Genomic DNA, 18,174 nt, shown 5'->3' with positions numbered 1-18,174 from the left:
AGAAATAGTTGAAAAAAACACACAGGAACTGAGTTTTGTTTAGGACGTGTTTCCAATTTCCGACCGGGGAGGAGCACCAGTACAACACACATCACATTTGGGGTCAAATATTTCTTTCAGAAGAAGGATGTCTTCGTAGCCACTGCCACACTGACAGAATGTCCAGTTTCTCCAGATCTGCCCAGGTGATATTATGCATTTTACATGATCTGGCTTGACTGTCGTTTTTGAAGGTGTGCTCGTTGCGGACTCGCCACGTTTGTCACTTCATGTTGTTAGCATTGCTAACGTGACCGTATTGTATGGGCGCAAATAACAAACTTAATTGTATGTGTATATATATATATATTAAAAGAAAATAACGTTACTGACAGTCTCTATGGCATTAAGAAACGCATAGACAGGTCAGAACAGATTTCAATAGACTGAGAAGATCAGTGGCACCTGAGAAGTATGGGATTGGGTACCATTTTATTTAGGGGTTTTATTAGCCCTAGAACGGCTCTTGTTGTTACATACAGTATGTACGAAGTATAATTAAATGATCACAGGCATTCTAGGTCTAGGGTTTTATGTAGTTCTGGACTTCTGGTCCATAGCTCTAATGCGTTTCAGCTATGGACCAGAGCTAGGTTTTATGGAAGACTGCATGGGCACTTTCTCTGTTGGAAGTAACTATATAGCCCGGTCTAGCCGCAACACCTACCATTATACATCTAAATTCTAAATGTACTTGAAGAGATGTGGGTCTGCTCTGCACATATGCCTGTTGGCCTGCTTGAGTGTGATTTATTTACGTGACCTTTTAAATGTGTTTTGAGAGTAGCATCACTGGCAGGGCAGCACTGAGTTTATTGACAGTTCAACTCATGTCATCGGTGGATTAAAAAAAAATACTTGGATGATAACCCAAGCTTTGCGTGCAGCTGCAATATTGGTGAGTTTATCACCGTTTACGAGTTTAATACAATCTTCGAGTTCGGATAGGACTGAATGGGCTGTCAATGGATCTTGTTGCAACTGGGATGCAGTGCATGGGCGGCTAGCCCTGTTTAGAACCTCACCCTCTGCGAGGTTCTAACAACTTGATTGTCTTTCTTTCCCTTCAGCAATGGGCGACTTTTGCTCGTTCGTGGTTCCTGATTGATGCCAGTATGCAGCCACCGGGGAAGATAGCTACTATGTGTTCTGTTAGACTACAGGGAAAACACAAACCCATCTACCATGCCCTGAGTGAGTACAACACACACACACACACACACACACACACACACACACACACACACACGATGGGACATTTTCACAACTCTTAATCCTGAATCCAATATGGAGTATGATCTTGATTCCAGGCAACAGACAGTATCAGTTGAATACTTTAAGCTAGCCTTTACCACACATCATCCACATGGTGGTAGTAGAGGATCAGTGTAAACTTAGTAAAAGGGTAGTACTGTCTGAATGTACAAAGTATGTGATGGATTAGTGTGTATTTTAATTTACTTTGATCAACTGCCTTTTGTGTGTGTGTGTGTGTGTGTGTGTGTGTGTGTGTGTGTACATTTGAGAGGCACTCCTTACCAAGGTGCTTAATTAATCCCAAAATCAAGTCTGTCCTTTCTTTTAACGATTTTGAACGTGTCATTCATGCTTTTATCACCACTCGTTTGGACTGTATGTCGGCTTAAACCAGGCCTCCATGCCAGGTCTACAGCGCGTCTCCTAACTGGAACCCGCAGGCGTAACCATATAACACCTGCCCTGGCCTCTCTTCACTGGCTCCCCATTCGTTTAGAGTTGATTTTAAGACTATTGTTTGTCTTCAAATCACTGAATGGACTGGCAGTCTGGCACCGCACTATCTCTGTGATCTTGTAGAGGTTTATACCCCCTCAAGGTCATTGCGGTCTGCAGGCCAGTTGGATATTAAGGTCACAAAAAAGGCACATCTAAAGACCAGAGTTGACAGAGCTTTTGCTGTCGTAGACCCCACATTTTGGAATGACCTCCCCTCCCATGTCTGACACTTTTAAATCCTTCCTTAAAGGGACACTTCACCCAAAAAAATATATGTTAATGACGTTTAGAAGCTTTAGAACACTTTCCTGGGGGTCTTTATGTGTGTAATATGTGGTTTTAGATATTTTAGATTGTAGCAGTGAGCCTGTTGTCTCTGATGTCATGGACACTGGCCTCACTTCCTTCCTGGACTACATGTTGTCTCAGTAAGACAGCTCTCCCCCCTCCACAAGGAGGAGCAGTGCACCAAAGAATTATGGGAATTGTAGTCCAGGAAGGTAGTGAGACCAGTGTCCATGACATCAGAGACAACAGGCTCACTGCTACAATCTAAAATATCTAAAACCACATATTACACACATAAAGACCCCCAGGAAAGTGTTCTAAAGCTTCTAAACGTCATTAACATATATTTTTTTGCAAAAAGGGTGAAGTGTCCCTTTAAGACCCACCTTTACACCATGGCTTTTAATTCCGTTTGAGTCTTCTGTGTTTTTGTTTGGCTTTGTTATGTGTGTGTTTTAGCTGTTTTTAGGTTTTTAGCTTTACAGTGTATTTAGTGTATTTAGTACAGCACTTTGTAAACCCTGAGTTGTGAAATGTGCTATATAAATAAAGTGGATTGGATTGGATTGGAATTAAGGATGCTATTTTATATAGCAGTTTACAGATTACAGCCTCAGTCTGTAATGCTGTGCGTGTGCATGTGTGTGTGAGTGCGTGTTCATGGCTTATATTAACAAATGTAAGCCAGTGTCAAAATTAAGTAAATTGCTTGAAGGTTGCTTTTGCATGCTTATTTGTAATGAATGGAACACCAATTAATCATCAATTAATTAGTATTATCTGGTTCTCCATGAAGGTTGAGACAATGCCAAGTTGCCACTTGCCAACAGTTGCATGCAATTAGTCTGGCGTCTGTCTGCTGTATCCTTGTTTTACTCGGGCATGGCCCGGATTCATAAAAGATGACTTTTGGCCATTGCCATGGCTATTCTTAAAATATATATATTCTGAGCCTTTATCAATTAAACGTACAAACCATCTTAAACACTCACGTCCACGTGGGATTTATCAAGCAATCCTAAACCAATCCTAGTGTACATTTGGTCTGAGCTTTGATAATTGAGACGGCTGAAACAGACCGTCATTTATTTTAAATAACATGCCCTCAAATATTCTCAAAACACCTAGGCCTGTCACAATTATTACATAATCGCCTAATCGCAATTATTTGGGATTGCTGTGGCTCATGAGGTAGAACTAACCTCGCCTCACCAGGCTTTCCACCACCTCGGAGGAAAGCCTGGTCTCTGTTTCAAAAGTCTGTATAATCCTGTCGGGAGCGGATGATATCGTTACGTCATGTTGTAGTATTGTTTTGTAGTCGACAGGCAGGAACAACAGGCGGCGGCAACTTCCTTTTCCCTCTCAATAAAAGCTCTCGTAGCCTGTAGCTTTTATTGAGAAAAATCGGTTTGAGGGAAAAGGAAGTTGCCGCCTGCCTGTCGACTACAAAACAATACTTCAACATGACGTAACGATATCATCATATACCCTACATTAAATGGTGCCCAGGCTAAGGTAGAACAGGTTGATCTGTGGGTTAGCGGTTCGATTCTCGTCCTTGTCCTTAGGCAAGACACTGAAACCCCACATTGCCTCTAGTGTTTGCCACCATTGGTGTGTGAATGTGGGAAGTAAGGACGCTGTTCACCGCTTCACCTCCCAACGTCTGAATTAATGGACATTATGGACCATTGTAAAGCGCTTTGAGTAAGCACTCAAAGCACTGCATAGAAAAGCGCTATAAAAATACCTTCAGAGGACATAGCTACTGTATATATTAAGTTTGGAGGCCTCACTGTCCATGAAAATATTACAGCAGCGGTGCATAAGCGCTCGTATAGCCTAGGTCTCAGCCAGATCTGCAAGTGCAATCTCATCTGAATGACTGTTAAAGCACTTGTTTAAATGGGTGAAAATGAGTAAGCAGTGGCACTAAGCATCTAACTTAACTTAATAAAAATACAAATAGTTTAAAATCTTGTTTGAAATGACCAATCCTGCGTACAAGGATTTCACTGGTAGGCAGGTTTGTAAACTGTCCACAGCCGTCCTCTGAGAAACAGGGCAAGAACACAGAAATTGTGCCTTTTTATAATGAGTTGGGAAGAATTATATGAAGATAGGTTGAAAATGTGTGAAGTGCGGGACGTTGCCCCCCTGGACCTCATATGGGGGCCTACAGTTCCAGTACATGGCCCCTAACATCCACTCACCATGTCACCTCTTCCCCATGCAGGTGACTGCGGTGACCATGTGGTGGTAATGAACACCAGACACATCGCCTTCTCTGGGAACAAGTGGGAGCAGAAAGTTTACTCATCGCACACTGGGTAAATACAAATGTTAGATGGATTAATTATATTCCCAAACCAAGCTCTAAGGTTTCACCTAATTTGTAGACTTGTTTCTTGCCCAAATGTACATGAATACATATGTATGATATTTTAATGTGTAAGATCATACTCTCTAAAGAGGCTATACTACATAACCATAGACTCCATTCGATTATTCTTTGTGCTTTTCCTCTATTCTCACAGTTTTATTTTATTATTATTTTATTGTTTATTTATGGAGCTGTGCACAGTTAAGTTTTGCTGGTACTATTTTGGATAACAGATCGGTTATGCACTGATTTATGACCTGCAGCCTTGGTGCCCACATTATCTATTGACAGTGGAAGACTCTTCTGCCCTCATATCTGTGTTATGAGAAATAGGTTCTGACAATCGGGATTCTGGAGCAGAAATATGTTTAATTTCATTAGTCATTTTGTTTAGCCTACATTCATTGTACAATTTTGATATGGATTATTATTACTGTTGTAAACTTGACATTGACGTAGTTACTGCATAGTTGACTATTGTATATTTATACATTCTCAAAGCTCGTTGAGTCAAAAGCACGGCTACCGCACTGCTTGGTGCAAGTACTCGATCAGGCGCATTTGGCCCACTTCTGTCGGTGCACCTGCCTTGTTTCAAGTGATGTAAAAGGTCATTAGAAGCCAAATGTTATCATTAACCATTTTTTATGTCTCTTTTAGTGTGATTCAGGTTTTGTGAGTCGGTCTGCGGTTATGGTCTTCCGGCTTTGTCTTTGTGTTTAGCTCCACCCTCCATTTGTGTCTGAGTCGGAGGCATGGTTATGTTGTTTGGGAAGAAATAATTTAATGTATAGTGTTACATTAGTGCAAAGTTGGGACTCTTATGGGTATTCTTGTACATTACAAGGCTAACAGTATGTTAGTTGCTCTTGTTAGTTCGTCGTAGTGTATTATACACAGTTTTATCTGAAGTAATTGAGTAGTTCTTCTTGTATGTTTTTTATAGAGACAAATGCCGTTTTCATTATTTAAATGCCATCTTAATCATTTGTCATGTAAAAGATACTGAGGAAAGCATTGTTTTTATTTTCTAAAGGTATCCAAGTGGATTCAAACAAGTCACAGCTGCCCAGCTCCACCTTAAAGATCCAAAAGCTGTACGTATTGATCAAGGCTTGTGTGTTTTCTTGCTACTGGTGCACTGCATATGACTCTGCCACAGACTGCAAGGGCCTAGGAATGATTAAACTGACATCCGTTTAATTAGTTTAACACTCATCCCCCCCTTCCATACATTCTACTGTATCCTTGCATATTAATGTTAAGCTTACAGAAATGGGATCAAACAACATTGGGCAGGAGGAGGAGGAGGAGGTGACTGAATACCACTATGAGGAATGGATGCCAGCTGAAAGATAATTCTTGGGGGTTAGGTTGCATATTTATGTGGATTGGCATCTCTCTGAACACACATAATTGTATTCATTGCTTCAGTCATTTGGCCTTACTACTTGACAAACCACTGACAACTTATTCTCATGTTTCTATATTGAGGCTATTGCACGAAACATAGAAAGAAGCACATAACTGATATTTGTTTAGTTCCACCCATGGTACAAATAGTGTTCAACACATCAATAGTGTTGATATCCACAACATTTAGCTGAACCATGTGTCCTAAAAGGTTTTTGACAACATTCCATTCAAGAAAGACTGCATAATTAATGGACATTACATAAATGCAATCTAAATACACTGGGATTAGCAACATTTCCATTTGCAGTCCCCACATAAAAACATAAAACAAGCAAACAGTACAGTACCTTACATTAGGAAACAAAACACAAGGAGATCAAAAGTATCCACTCGTAAAAGTGCTTACATTGTTCTTTGTAATAGTTTGATTTATCTTAATTTATTTAGGTTGCTGTGCAGGGCCTGTTCAAGCTTATATACTCAAAATAGTGGAAGGAGGGGTATTGACAGAGAAAAGATTCCTAAACACATGAATCCTAGCGTCACTATTCTGGCATGTCATAATACCACAGGGGGTCCTCATAGTTGCTACAGGGGGCTGCCAAATGTTTGTGTCATATGATTTCCCCCCCCTTTTTGTGTGTGTGTGTGTGTGTGTGTGTGTGTGTGTGCACTGCAGTAATAGTATACCGGTATACACATTTGAATTTACACAACACTGATGAAACTGCTGTCAAACAACACATTTCTGAAGCCTCATGTGGTGGAGCAGCACTAGTAGGCCCCAACATAGTTTCAATTTAATTTAATAAGTAATAACATATTTTTTCAATAGCTTTTTTCACATTGTTTTTCAGGCAAGCCTCAAACCACAGGCTTGTGGCCTGATGGTGGGTTGGTTTCCATGAAGGTTGAAAATCGGACATATATTAGCCATTTGTCTGCATTGCATCTGTCCAATAGTCTGTCTAGTTACTATAGTAGCTTGGTCCAAACTGAATTTGTGAATAACCAGCATAGACTGTAAAAAATATGGACAAAGCGTTCCGCGGGTCTAACGTGAACGTAAAATGAAGCCCGTCTCTATGTGTCAGTCCTTGCCATGGAGGCAGCCATCTTTCTATATCCGGGCCCAGGCCCAGCTGGCCCATTGGCTGGCCCAGACAACGAGGCGGGACTTCCCCCCTTCTTCTTCGTTGGTTTTTATTTTGACTCGAGTGGGTGGGGGATCCCGTTCATAGACTGTAACGGTAGCCACGCCCCTCAGAACATGCGCGACTTTATGGTCATTTTTTTTATACATGGGACCATAATTTTCCAAAAATAATATTATGACATTAGAAATGAGACTTTAAACTAGTGACTGGAAGCAAAAAGTATTCATGACCATGTTTATTAAGGTAATACAGTCTAGGTGAAGTTGGGCCCAAATACATGGACTTCTATGGGGCTATGGGTTTTTCTGGGTCCAGTGATGGCGCCACAACAGGCCATTATATGAACTTTCATTTCCTTAGTGGCTTCACAAAATATCTGTCTGACTGCCCCCCTGATAACCAGTCACTTAATCACAAAAACCTGGTGATGCCAAAAAGGCATTTTGGGCATTTGAATAGGCATCATCGTGTAGGGTAAACCACATTTACTGACTGGATGAAAAGGATTTCTGCTGGACACATTCTCCAAGCGGGGAGAAAGACCCTCAGGTCTATTCTAAGTAACCTTATAAAATATGCTTATCCCAACAGATAATGAAGTTGGCAGTTTATGGAATGCTACCTAGGAACCTCCGCAGACGCACAATGATGCAACGCCTGCACCTCTTTCCTGATGACGTGAGTCCTATTCTTTCTTTCTTGTCAGTAACCCAGGATTTTCCAGATGGTTTCTGGAAATTGAAGAGATCATATCTGTGGCATGGAAAATAATAAGCTATTTTCTTCAGATTTCAGTACTAAAGTTCTAATGACACCTGTGCATCCTGTTATCCTGGTGTTCAATGCCAGCACTGCATTAATCCTGGTACATGACATGGAAATAAACGTCTTATGAACCCTGCAGATGCACATACCGGTAGTCTCATCAGGCAGTACAGCAAGAAAAGTATATGTCCTCTTCATTCAATGTCAAACTAACCATGAATATTTATGAGATTTTGGTGTTTCTTGATTACTATTCATGTTTTTCACTCTTGCCTGTTTTCTACTTCAGCTTGTAAGCCCGCCTGCTACATGAATATTAATATCGGTACACTGTGGATTCTCATGAGTATACTCGAGTGTATCAGGTGTAGCGATTACCTTGTCTGCTCCTTCCTTCCCCCTGCCTCAGCAACACTCTTCCTCGTCATTTATTCTCGCTCCCATTAGTTATTTTAAGATAAAACTTCATTGATCCCTGGGGTTAAATTCTGGACAACTATTGTTTTCACATCTTCCTCTCCGTCCTCTCTCTCCTACCTTATGTCTCAACTTATTTCTCCTCCTGCACTTTCTCCCCTTATTCTTTGTTGTCCTGTTCTACCTATTCCATCTTAACTGCTGTCCTTTCCCTTCTCCTCATCTCCAGGTCATTCCAGAAGATATCCTGGCTAACCTGACGGAGGAACTGCCTCAGCCCAGAAAAGTACCCAGACGGCTGAATGAATACACACAAGAGGAGATAGATGCTTTCCCCATGCTGTGGACACCGTATGTGGACACACACACACACACACACACACACACACACACACACACACACACACACACACACACACACACACACACACACACACACACACACACACACACAAACAAACAAACATGTGTTCTATTGCTCTCTAGATGTCCTCTATATAGAAAGCCCAGCTTGTAATGCACTGCTGTCAGCTACAAGGTGACACAAAGCATAAATCTCCCTGACACAGAATGATGGATGAAAACACTCACATATGCATTAACTATCCTAACCCCAACCACTTAATGGCTGTCTGTATTGTAACTCAATGTTCAGAAGCCTATGTGAAGTAAGAACACACAAACCCTTAGCAGACTTCCACTCATATTTTCATTATCTTTTGATTCTTGTAAGCTTTCATAATGAGTGGTACAGTAAATTATCCATTATTTGTTTGACATTTCACTTAAAATTTGGACTAAAATAGATGTGTGCGAACTGTAAATGTAGCTTTTAAATGGTAATCTGACAGCAGAGTTATAGATACGTTTATTTTTGGTACAACTAACTACTCCCGGTGAGGGGTAAATTGATCTGGCAAAAAAGCTCACTTTGCCATTATATACTCTTCATAGAATAGGATTTTGACAAAATTAGACCGCTTTTTCATGTGGTGTACAATCATTTAAGACATTTGTTTTCCAGTGGTAGGTCACTAACTCATGCAAGCGGGTAAAAGCAGTGAAATGTTGTGACATCTGCAAGACTGTGCAAACAATAGCAATAGGATCCAACAACAGTGGTACAATATGACAAGAATATCACTGTACTGTAATGTAATACAATAAGAAAATAATTAAAAGTTACGAATAGGTTATTTAAGACAGGGGTTCTCAACCCGTGGGTCGTGACCCCTCGGGGAGTCTCCAAATTATTTTGGGGGGTCCCAAAATTATTTAAAAAGAAAGAAAAGAAATTGCTACTGAATGGCTGAAAAATGGAAATGAAGAGTTTACATATAATACACATAGTACATGCATACACCTTCCCTAATGATTATATCTGTTTTCAGTATTTATTTATGGTGTATTGTCTCTATTATTAAGATTATTGTAGCAGTCATTTATATTGGGGGTCCCCGGCCAAACACGTTGAGAACCTGATTTTTAGCAGCGTTTCCGAAAAACGCGTCCAGTGTGCAACCACCTTAACCCTCTTTAAAATTCTTAGCAGCAACATGCAATGTGAAAATGGGGAATGTGACTGTATCGAGTAAAGACAAAACCGACGTACATTAAATACATCTATTCACACTCAGTCCTGCTGGGGTTCTCCCAGTGTTTGGCTGGGTTTCCTCTTGGTACTGCCATTTCCTCCCACACCAAAATAAATACTCCTGCCATTGCCCTTGATCAAGGTGCTAGCATTTCAACTGAAGTTGGTCCCTGGGCACTGCACTGTGGCTGCTCAATGCATCTAAGTAGTTAGAATGGGTCAAATGCAGAGGACAAGTTTCCCCAAGGGGATATACAGTACAACATCCTTGTGTGAAAATAAACAGTACATCCATGACATTTATGCTAGGGATGCTCCGATCAGGTTTTTTGGGACCGATCACCGATTGTTTTTCTCATGATCAGCTGATACCGATCTTGTGCGTAAGAGGCAAATTCTGGCAAAATCTGTCAAAACCCACATGAAAACTGTTCCTGTGTGTGGGGAGGAAGGGGAGAATGTTTAGGCCTGTCCCAAAGATGCAAAATGATATACTTATATCTGATTGACAATTATACCGCTTAAATGGTGTAAAAGATGGCCACATAGGGTAAATTGCCGATCACCGATTATCGGAGCATCACCATTTTATGTAGTACTTGCATAAATACGGTACATGCATGAGCTCAGTTATGACTGATGAAGACTGTCGTTTTCTTGTACTAGCACCTAATAAAAGTCTTAAAATGTACGTGCTCCTCCAGTGTCCTCCTCCTGTCTCAAATGAGCATTGCAAAAATGTCTTTCTTCACGCTGTACCTGAAAGTCAATTTTGTGAGCCAGATTTGATGGGTTTTCGACATTTAGCTAACGATGTAAAGAGAACATAGTCACCTGTTAAGGCTGGGACATACTGGTTTTCGCGTATGTGTGTGTGTTGGGTGGGGGGGGGGGGGGTTAAATATTGGATAAACCACGGCTGAAATAATGCGGGAAATAAATTAATGGCATCCATCTATAGGCTTATTATAACTTTTAAAATGCGCAAAATCTCGGCAAAATCTCGCAATCCGCAACCACCCACAATCCGTGGTTGCGGATTTATAAATTAGAATTATTAATGAATGCGTTCGGATAACAGGTGGATTAAAAATATGCACACGTGGCTCATCCGCAGGTCTCTAGGAGCAAGGGACCCAAACAGCTGCTCTACCTCCTGAGTCAATACCGCCTGGTCCCATAGGACTAATTTATTTCCATTTCCAATGGTTCTGCTCTAATTTGTGGGGTTGCTATCGTCAAGAGAAAACTTTGGCACCTAACTAGTCCCCGCTTTCACTTAGAAACTTTGACTTTTAAAACCCATTTAGGCCTGAGGCCGATTCTAAAAACGCTTCTAAATCCTGACCTAAGGTTTCTGAAAACTTCAAATATTTATATAGCAGAATCAAAATGTTTACATTTTTGAATACTGTACATACTGTACAGAACCCAAATATGGGTTCCCGATCTGAGTGGGTAAAACACCAAAATGGGTTCCCGCCTTTAATGATAATGGAAGTCAATGGAGGATTTTGATACGTCGAAACTTCTTCATACTTTCATTTGGAGACACCATTCACAATTTAAAAACATCGTCCTTACTGTGGACACAGGCCTGAACTTTTTACTTTGAAATAATTGGCAGTTTTCTAAATATATAACTTCAAGAAATATATAACTTCAAGAAATATATTACTTCCGCCGTGCAATGATTGGCAGGTGTGGGGGCGCTCCCGTTCCCTTTTGCGGCGTAGGCCTACAGTATGTGTGTCTTTTCCACTCCTTGACTTTGGCTGGCGAATGTGAAAAAATATATATATATTCTTTATATTTGTATATATTATTATAATGATTAGGAATTAATCGTTATAATACACACTTGCATACAACAGTCCGAGATATACAAAGTCAAAGAGTGCACTGCTGGGATCTTGACTGCATTTGTACTATTTATAGTACAGTCTTTTGGCTTTAGCAGCGACCCCGCGTTGTTTCTTCATGAACAATATTTCTAGTTGACACTCAGGTACTGTAGTCTAGTCGGGTACTGTAGATCAATTACAGTTTTTTGAAAATGTTCTTTCAAACTTTGGTGAGATACAGTTTCTCGTTGGGATGCTGACATGGCAACAAGAGATCAGATTCATAATCAGATTCATGTATTTTCTGAGATGTATTTTCTGGTTGGAGATTAGAGTGACATTCGGCATGACCTGTGCTTTGCTGGCATAATAATGTAGTCTTTTCTCATTGCTCTGGTCTTGCCTGTATGAAACATCACTCTGACAGGTTAACTGGCTTTTAGTGATATAATAATGCCTGCCCTTCTGGTATTCTCAGTACCATCCGTTTATTAAATCTATCATTGTATGCTATTTGTCCCAAGACTGGTGTACTGCAAGTAGCCTATCCATGTTTTATTCAGAAAGCACCAAATTATATATTGCAACTGACTGTGTTAAATAAAGTCAAAAGTTGAAACAAAATAAATGAAGTAGAAATAATACTATAGTGTTTCAGTGGTAGTGAGTGAATTTAGGAATTGAAACTCTTTATTCTGTCCTCCATATACGGAAATGGAATCAAGTCAGAATAGTGTGGCGTATGTTTGTTTTCTGATTAGAAATCAAACATCGGAGGGAGAAAACACATATTGGTGAGGTGCTGGGCAACAGGGTTCAATCATACCATAATAATAAAAAGAGTTCTTGCACACTCATAGTGGAGATGGAGTGTCTGTTTTTTTAAGATAACATCCGTCTCGTTTCTCTTTCGCCATTGCATTTTCAATCTCCATTTTCCTAGCTCCTTTTCCTAATGTGGTGTTTTTCCTCTGTTTTCTTCTCAGACCTGAAGATTACAAGATGCGTTAAAAGGAAGCATATGGCTCTGTCTTCTTGAGCTCAGCTGCTTCAGATGTGGGTTTCCTGAAGCGTCATTCAAAACATTAATAAGGATTTATAGATTTGTATGTATGTATGTTTTTGCTACGTTATTGTAAAGTAATGCTTAGCTATGAGTGTCTCATGTTTTCACTGAATAATAATTTAATTAAGCTTATAATTTTCCTTCTGTTGACTGTACTGCAGTTGTCACTGTACATTTAGACAAATGCTTTGAGGTTAACCAACACAATGCTTTTGAAGATATTTTTTCTACTGTCTATACAGTATGTAAAATGTTTGTTAAAATAAATAATCATTGCTGCTGTTTTTTTTTCAGTTATACCTTTTCATTTCATTTCATATTTATTTATTTCATTTCAGTTATGGTTTTTACATACTTATATACATTTTACATATTTTTTTTTACATATTCCAAAACTGAAAAGAAAAGGAGCAGGAAGAAGATAAATCTTATTTATACCTGCCCCTGTACATGTGTATCCACAGTAAGCTGAATTAGAAAAAGTGTCAATGGCGTTTCTAGGTGAAAGTGCTTTTTTGATGTGCCAGTGTCTGCCATTGAGCCCCATTTCTCAAATTTGAAAGCACTATATTTCTAAAACTATGAAACATTTCAAAGATTCCTTTTCAGGCACACAGGTCCACCGTAAGATGAACCTAAATAGGTTTGAATGGGGTTTCTAGGTGTAAGTATGTAGGACTAGTAGCATGCCAAAGTTATACATTTCTCATATTTTGTTTCGGACGGCATAGTATAGCATGTCGTTTTTCGTGATTTTGGAGGATTTGAAAAAAAGAAATACTACATACTAAAATCCATGTTTTCGGACGACATACTATAGTATGTCATATCTTCATGATTTTGGGACACTGTCAGAGCCAGGACTTGAACCTGCGGCCTCCTGATTCCCAGGCAGGCTCTGTACCCAGTGAGCCACTGTGCATGCTATTCTCAAAAGGCTGAATAGATAATGACAGAAGAGCCAGAGACTTGTTTCCATTGTGGGTCAAACATTCAAACGCCTAGCCAGCAAAAGAAACAATAGACAAATCTCCTGTTATTTTGTTGTATTTTATTTTTGTATCAATGTTGTTACTCAAAGGGAACAGCAGACTGCATTGTGACAGGTAGCAAGTAGATCAGTGACTTAGCACTCTGGCTGCATGGTCTGAAGGTTGTGGGTTCAAACCCCACTCAAATCTTTACTTGCCAAAATCTGCCATTGACCCCCATTCTGAATTTCTCAAATTTAAAAGCACTATATTTCTAAAACTATGAAACATTTCAAAGATTCCTTTTCAGGCAAACATGTCCACCGTAAGATGAACCTAAATAGGTTTGAATGGGGTTTCTATAGGTGTAAGTATGTAGGAATAGTAGCATGCCAAAGTTTGTGCTATTGCCATTGAGAATGCATTGGGCGTTTAAGCTAAATAACTCAGAAACTACAAAACATTTCAAAGTAAAAAGTTCCAGCATGTGTCTCAACAGTAAGCTGAATAATATAAAGTGTGAATGGAGTTTCTAGGTGAAAGTGATTTTTTTGACGTGCCAAAATCTGCCATTGAGCCCCATTATAAAAGTCTCAAATTTGAAAGCACTATATTTCTAAAACTATGAGACCTTTCAAAGATTCCTTTTCAGGCAAACATGTCCACCGTAAGATGAACCTAAATAGGTTTGAATGGGGTTTCTAGGTGTAAGTATGTAGGACTAGTAGCATGCCAAAGTTTGTGCTATAGACCCTATTCACGTGACGTCAGTTACTCTTCCGGTTTAGACTTTGTAGGGGATAATATTTAATTCTCCATTGAGTTTCTATGGACCTCTTCTGATCTACGGCTACAATATTTAATTTCGACCGGTACATTATAACGTAATGGTATATTATGGCTTTGCGATGATCCTGTCTTGCTAATGTTATCGGTCTTTTGCATTTTACTGTTATGAAAATGTCTACGTTAGTTGGAAATGGAAGCTAACGAATGCTAACTAGAAAGCAGTTCCCTACAGAAACTGCGTGGGCTCGCCAAAAGACGCAATGTATATAATGTACAGTAGAAAATGTATTAAAAGAAACACAAAGATGGCTATGTGAAATAATTGCATTTTATCCTGAACTAGCCTGACACGGGGAAGATTTTATCACTGCATTCACACTACAGGACAGAGTTCCAGGTGGTTCCCCCAGTTCTTGACCAAAGAACAGCACGAGCCATCAAGTCCAATCAGTCATAAACGCTTCTACTTAAACCCAGAGGTCTAGACCAAAGGCAGCTGGGAATTGCCTTCCCAGCAGTGCCAGTTTCAGGGATGTTATGGTAGTTAGAATATCATAATTATACTGAGTCTAATATAGCAACTCATAATGTAATAACGGCACATAATGTAATAACAGTTCATAATGTGATAACCTAAATGTAGTAAAGGCCCATAATGTAGGCTAATAAGGTCACAATGTAATACATCATGAGAGCATAACATAATAATGGATTTTTGCATAATGTAATCATGTAATAATGTGTTACATGTAGCCGCTCAATTCACAGTTAATAATGTAATTACGGGTCATATTGTTGAGAAAAGTTTTACATCGTATCAGTATCATGTCAGTATCACAGGCAGTATCATTACTGCCCGGAACTGGGCCTTGATGATCAGGCTTTCAACACTGGGTAGACCACACTTCTGCAGGACCTCAAGATTTGACACCTTGTCCTACCACACTTGATGAGCTTATAGGTTATTAGTTCATAATGAATCGTTATTGTTGAGTTAAAACTCATAAATGGAGCATGGATCTTCTACAAGACACCTCAGACAACTTCTACAGTCTCAACAACTACATCTCCCAGAGTGCATCAGCTGCTAGATGGCTGCTGGTGCTCATTTGCCTGATTGAACACCTGTTAAAGGCTGATGGTGGTGACACTCAAACAAATATCAAACAAGATGGCGGAATAAACAAACCTATAAAGGCTGATACAGACAGCCACAGACACACACGTCCTTGTGTTTATTAATATAAGCCTTTATAACCAACCAAAGGGTGAAATAATGCACGTGCGTGCGTGCGTGAGTGCATGAGTGTGTGTGTGTGTGTGTGTGTGTGGTGCACACAGCAGTTACATCAACAGTGGATGATCCAAACTCTGACTAACGGACCAATGACGGACGGACTAGTTGAACAGGTGACCGGATCCAGTGGGCGGGGCTTTGGATTTAAATAGGAGCGGCCATGTTTTTTCCCAGCATGCTGTTTGGTTTGGGATCCACTTCATGCTGTCTGTGAGCAGAGCGGTTTGTTCCAAGGTAAGAAGCGTTTGTTTGAGAAACAAGGTTTTATCCTTGAGCACTGTTGTTGTTTAGACATTAAGATGATTTATAGGACTGTTTATTGTTTAAACAGAGTATTTATAAGACTGTTGTTTATTGTGACACTAAATGGACAACAATGTCAGCAATGTTTGTCCTTTTATAGGACTCGTTCTTTGGCCTTGGGCCTCGATCACACAAAAAAAACATTTTTCTTGTCTGTTTAATGGCCGCCCCAATGCATTTCCAATGGGAGGCACATGCTTTGACCAAACATTTGTGTTTGATTTTGGGGGTCAATCAAACACAGGCAGAGCCCAGAACATATGCTTATGTGTGACTGAGGCCTTGGGCCTTGATCGCAACAAAAGCATTGTCTTGTCTGTGAAAATGGCTGATCTACAAGCTCACAATGCATTGTGAATGTGATGTGACACATTGTGAGCTTTTAGATCTGCTATTTTCAAAAGGTTTTTTTCTGTTCAAAATGACCAAGATTGTCCCATTTGAAATGTTTAAGTACATTTTGATGCCAAAACCTTTTAACTTTGACTCAAGTTATATAATGTAGATTTTGAAGTTTAGATTTTTTTTTACCAATATCTTAAAGGGACAATTCACTTTAAAAAACTAACTTTTTGTCATTGTATTATCTACTCTTTTTTTTATGTGAACACTACAGACAGTTTTTAAGTTAAAATGCTAAAAAGCTAAAATGAATATTTAAATACTGAATCAAGCAACTTAAAAGCTGTCTGCAGTGTTCACATAAGCCTGAGTAGACGATAAAGTGAAATATCCTTTTAATATTATATGAATTTTACAATGTATGAAATCTGGATAAAGAGTAATGTTGTTTTTATTTATGTCTTGCAGGTTAATCATGTGACCTTGGTGTCATGTGTGACCTTGGATGGGGTCATCAGGAGATGGCTGGTATTGATAATAGAGTGTCTACTCGGCTGAGCTGAAACGTATAACGGTGTCAACGAACGCTCCCTGAGATTACGAGGCGTACGGTGCTCGGGACGTATTGTGCCATACAACCTACGCGGCTCTATTAATACCGGCTATCTTCAACTGAGCGACGGAAGCCCCCCCATGGTATGTACCTGGATTACATGTGGCTGTAGTAGAAACAAGGGCAGTGTCACCATTACATGTCAAGTTGACCATTCATTGTCATACATATGTTTGGGTGAAAAACCTTACTGAGGTTTTTATGTGTTTTTAGTATTTCAATGTGTCCATGATTTCATGGACACTTCGTACCCAGACTACAATTCCCATAATGCTTTGGTGCACTGCTCCTTGTGCATAGGGGAGGGCTGTCTTACTGAGACAACATGTAGTCTAGGGAGGAAGTGAGCCCATTGTCCATGACATCATGGAGCCCATGGACACTTTTGAAATACTACATATCTAAAAACGACGATTACCCACATAAAAAACCCAGGAAAGTGTTTCTTGTCTCCCAAACATCATTAAAATAAGCTCTGGTTGCAAAAGGGGTGAAGTCGCCGTTTAATGGGTTGAATCATTAAAGCTGCTATAAGCAATATGTCAAATGTAATTACTTAAAAAAAAATTGGTATTCAGACTGCCAGCAATGGGTAAAACAATATTGTCTCTGACACATCTTGGGGCCACAATCTGCATTCAAAGATGTTCCTAGCTTTGTCATTGGTCGAGTTGCCTGTCTACTTCCTGATTGGTCAGTCATTTTGACCGGGTTCTTTTTTTTTCTCTGACCAATGACAAAGCTTCTAGGAATATCTTTGACTGCAGATTGTGGCCCCTAGATGTATCGCAGAGACTAAATCATGTGTTTTACTCATTGCTGAATGAAATAAAAATCATTAAAATTGACATTATTGCTTATAGGAGCTTTAATCACAATTTGTGACAATAATAAAGTAAGATATTGGTGACACAGCTTTCAGTGACTGTTATGACTTACAAAATGTCATCCTGTAGGCCGACAACTAAATAGATATATTTTTTTCTTGTCATTTCAGAACGTGAAGCTGACAAGGCGACGTCGGTATTGAAGGTACAGTGCTGTTGCCACTCCTGGGTGCTGTTGGCAGTGAAGGTTAGTAATGAACCTTTTGATTCCTGATGCTTGTGTAAGTGGGCTACATGCTACATGC

At 39.7% G+C, this 18,174-nt stretch overlaps 1 protein-coding gene across 1 annotated transcript; it reads left to right on the top strand.

Annotated features, from left to right (window-relative positions):
• The first annotated feature begins 69 nt into the window (after positions 1 to 69).
• mrpl13 (mitochondrial ribosomal protein L13) lies at positions 70 to 13,016 on the top strand. The gene is made up of 7 exons (XM_080767800.1): positions 70 to 185; positions 1,110 to 1,233; positions 4,322 to 4,415; positions 5,505 to 5,565; positions 7,633 to 7,719; positions 8,453 to 8,574; positions 12,648 to 13,016. Exons 1-7 carry the CDS (start codon positions 159 to 161, stop codon positions 12,670 to 12,672), a joined length of 540 nt encoding a protein of 179 aa, XP_080623926.1. The 5' UTR covers positions 70 to 158; the 3' UTR covers positions 12,673 to 13,016.
• Positions 13,017 to 18,174: the final 5,158 nt, after the last annotated feature.

The sequence above is a fragment of the Protomyctophum bolini genome, assembly GCF_963924005.1.
Source record: "Protomyctophum bolini genome assembly, chromosome: 7".
In the NCBI taxonomy this organism is placed as follows: domain Eukaryota; kingdom Metazoa; phylum Chordata; class Actinopteri; order Myctophiformes; family Myctophidae; genus Protomyctophum; species Protomyctophum bolini.
Note: the sequence above shows the minus strand (reverse complement) of the source record. Positions and strands in the feature narration are given on the sequence as shown.

What these genes read in the sequence shown, in the direction of transcription:
- mrpl13 (XM_080767800.1), top strand. Translation starts at nt 159, where the DNA reads ATGTCCAGTTTCTCCAGATCTGCCCAG. An exon ending in TGCACCTCTTTCCTGATGAC is followed by an intron (nt 7,720 to 8,452) that starts GTGAGTCCTATT and finishes CCTCATCTCCAG; the next exon opens with GTCATTCCAGAAGATATCCT. An exon ending in TTCCCCATGCTGTGGACACC is followed by an intron (nt 8,575 to 12,647) that starts GTATGTGGACAC and finishes TTTTCTTCTCAG; the next exon opens with ACCTGAAGATTACAAGATGC.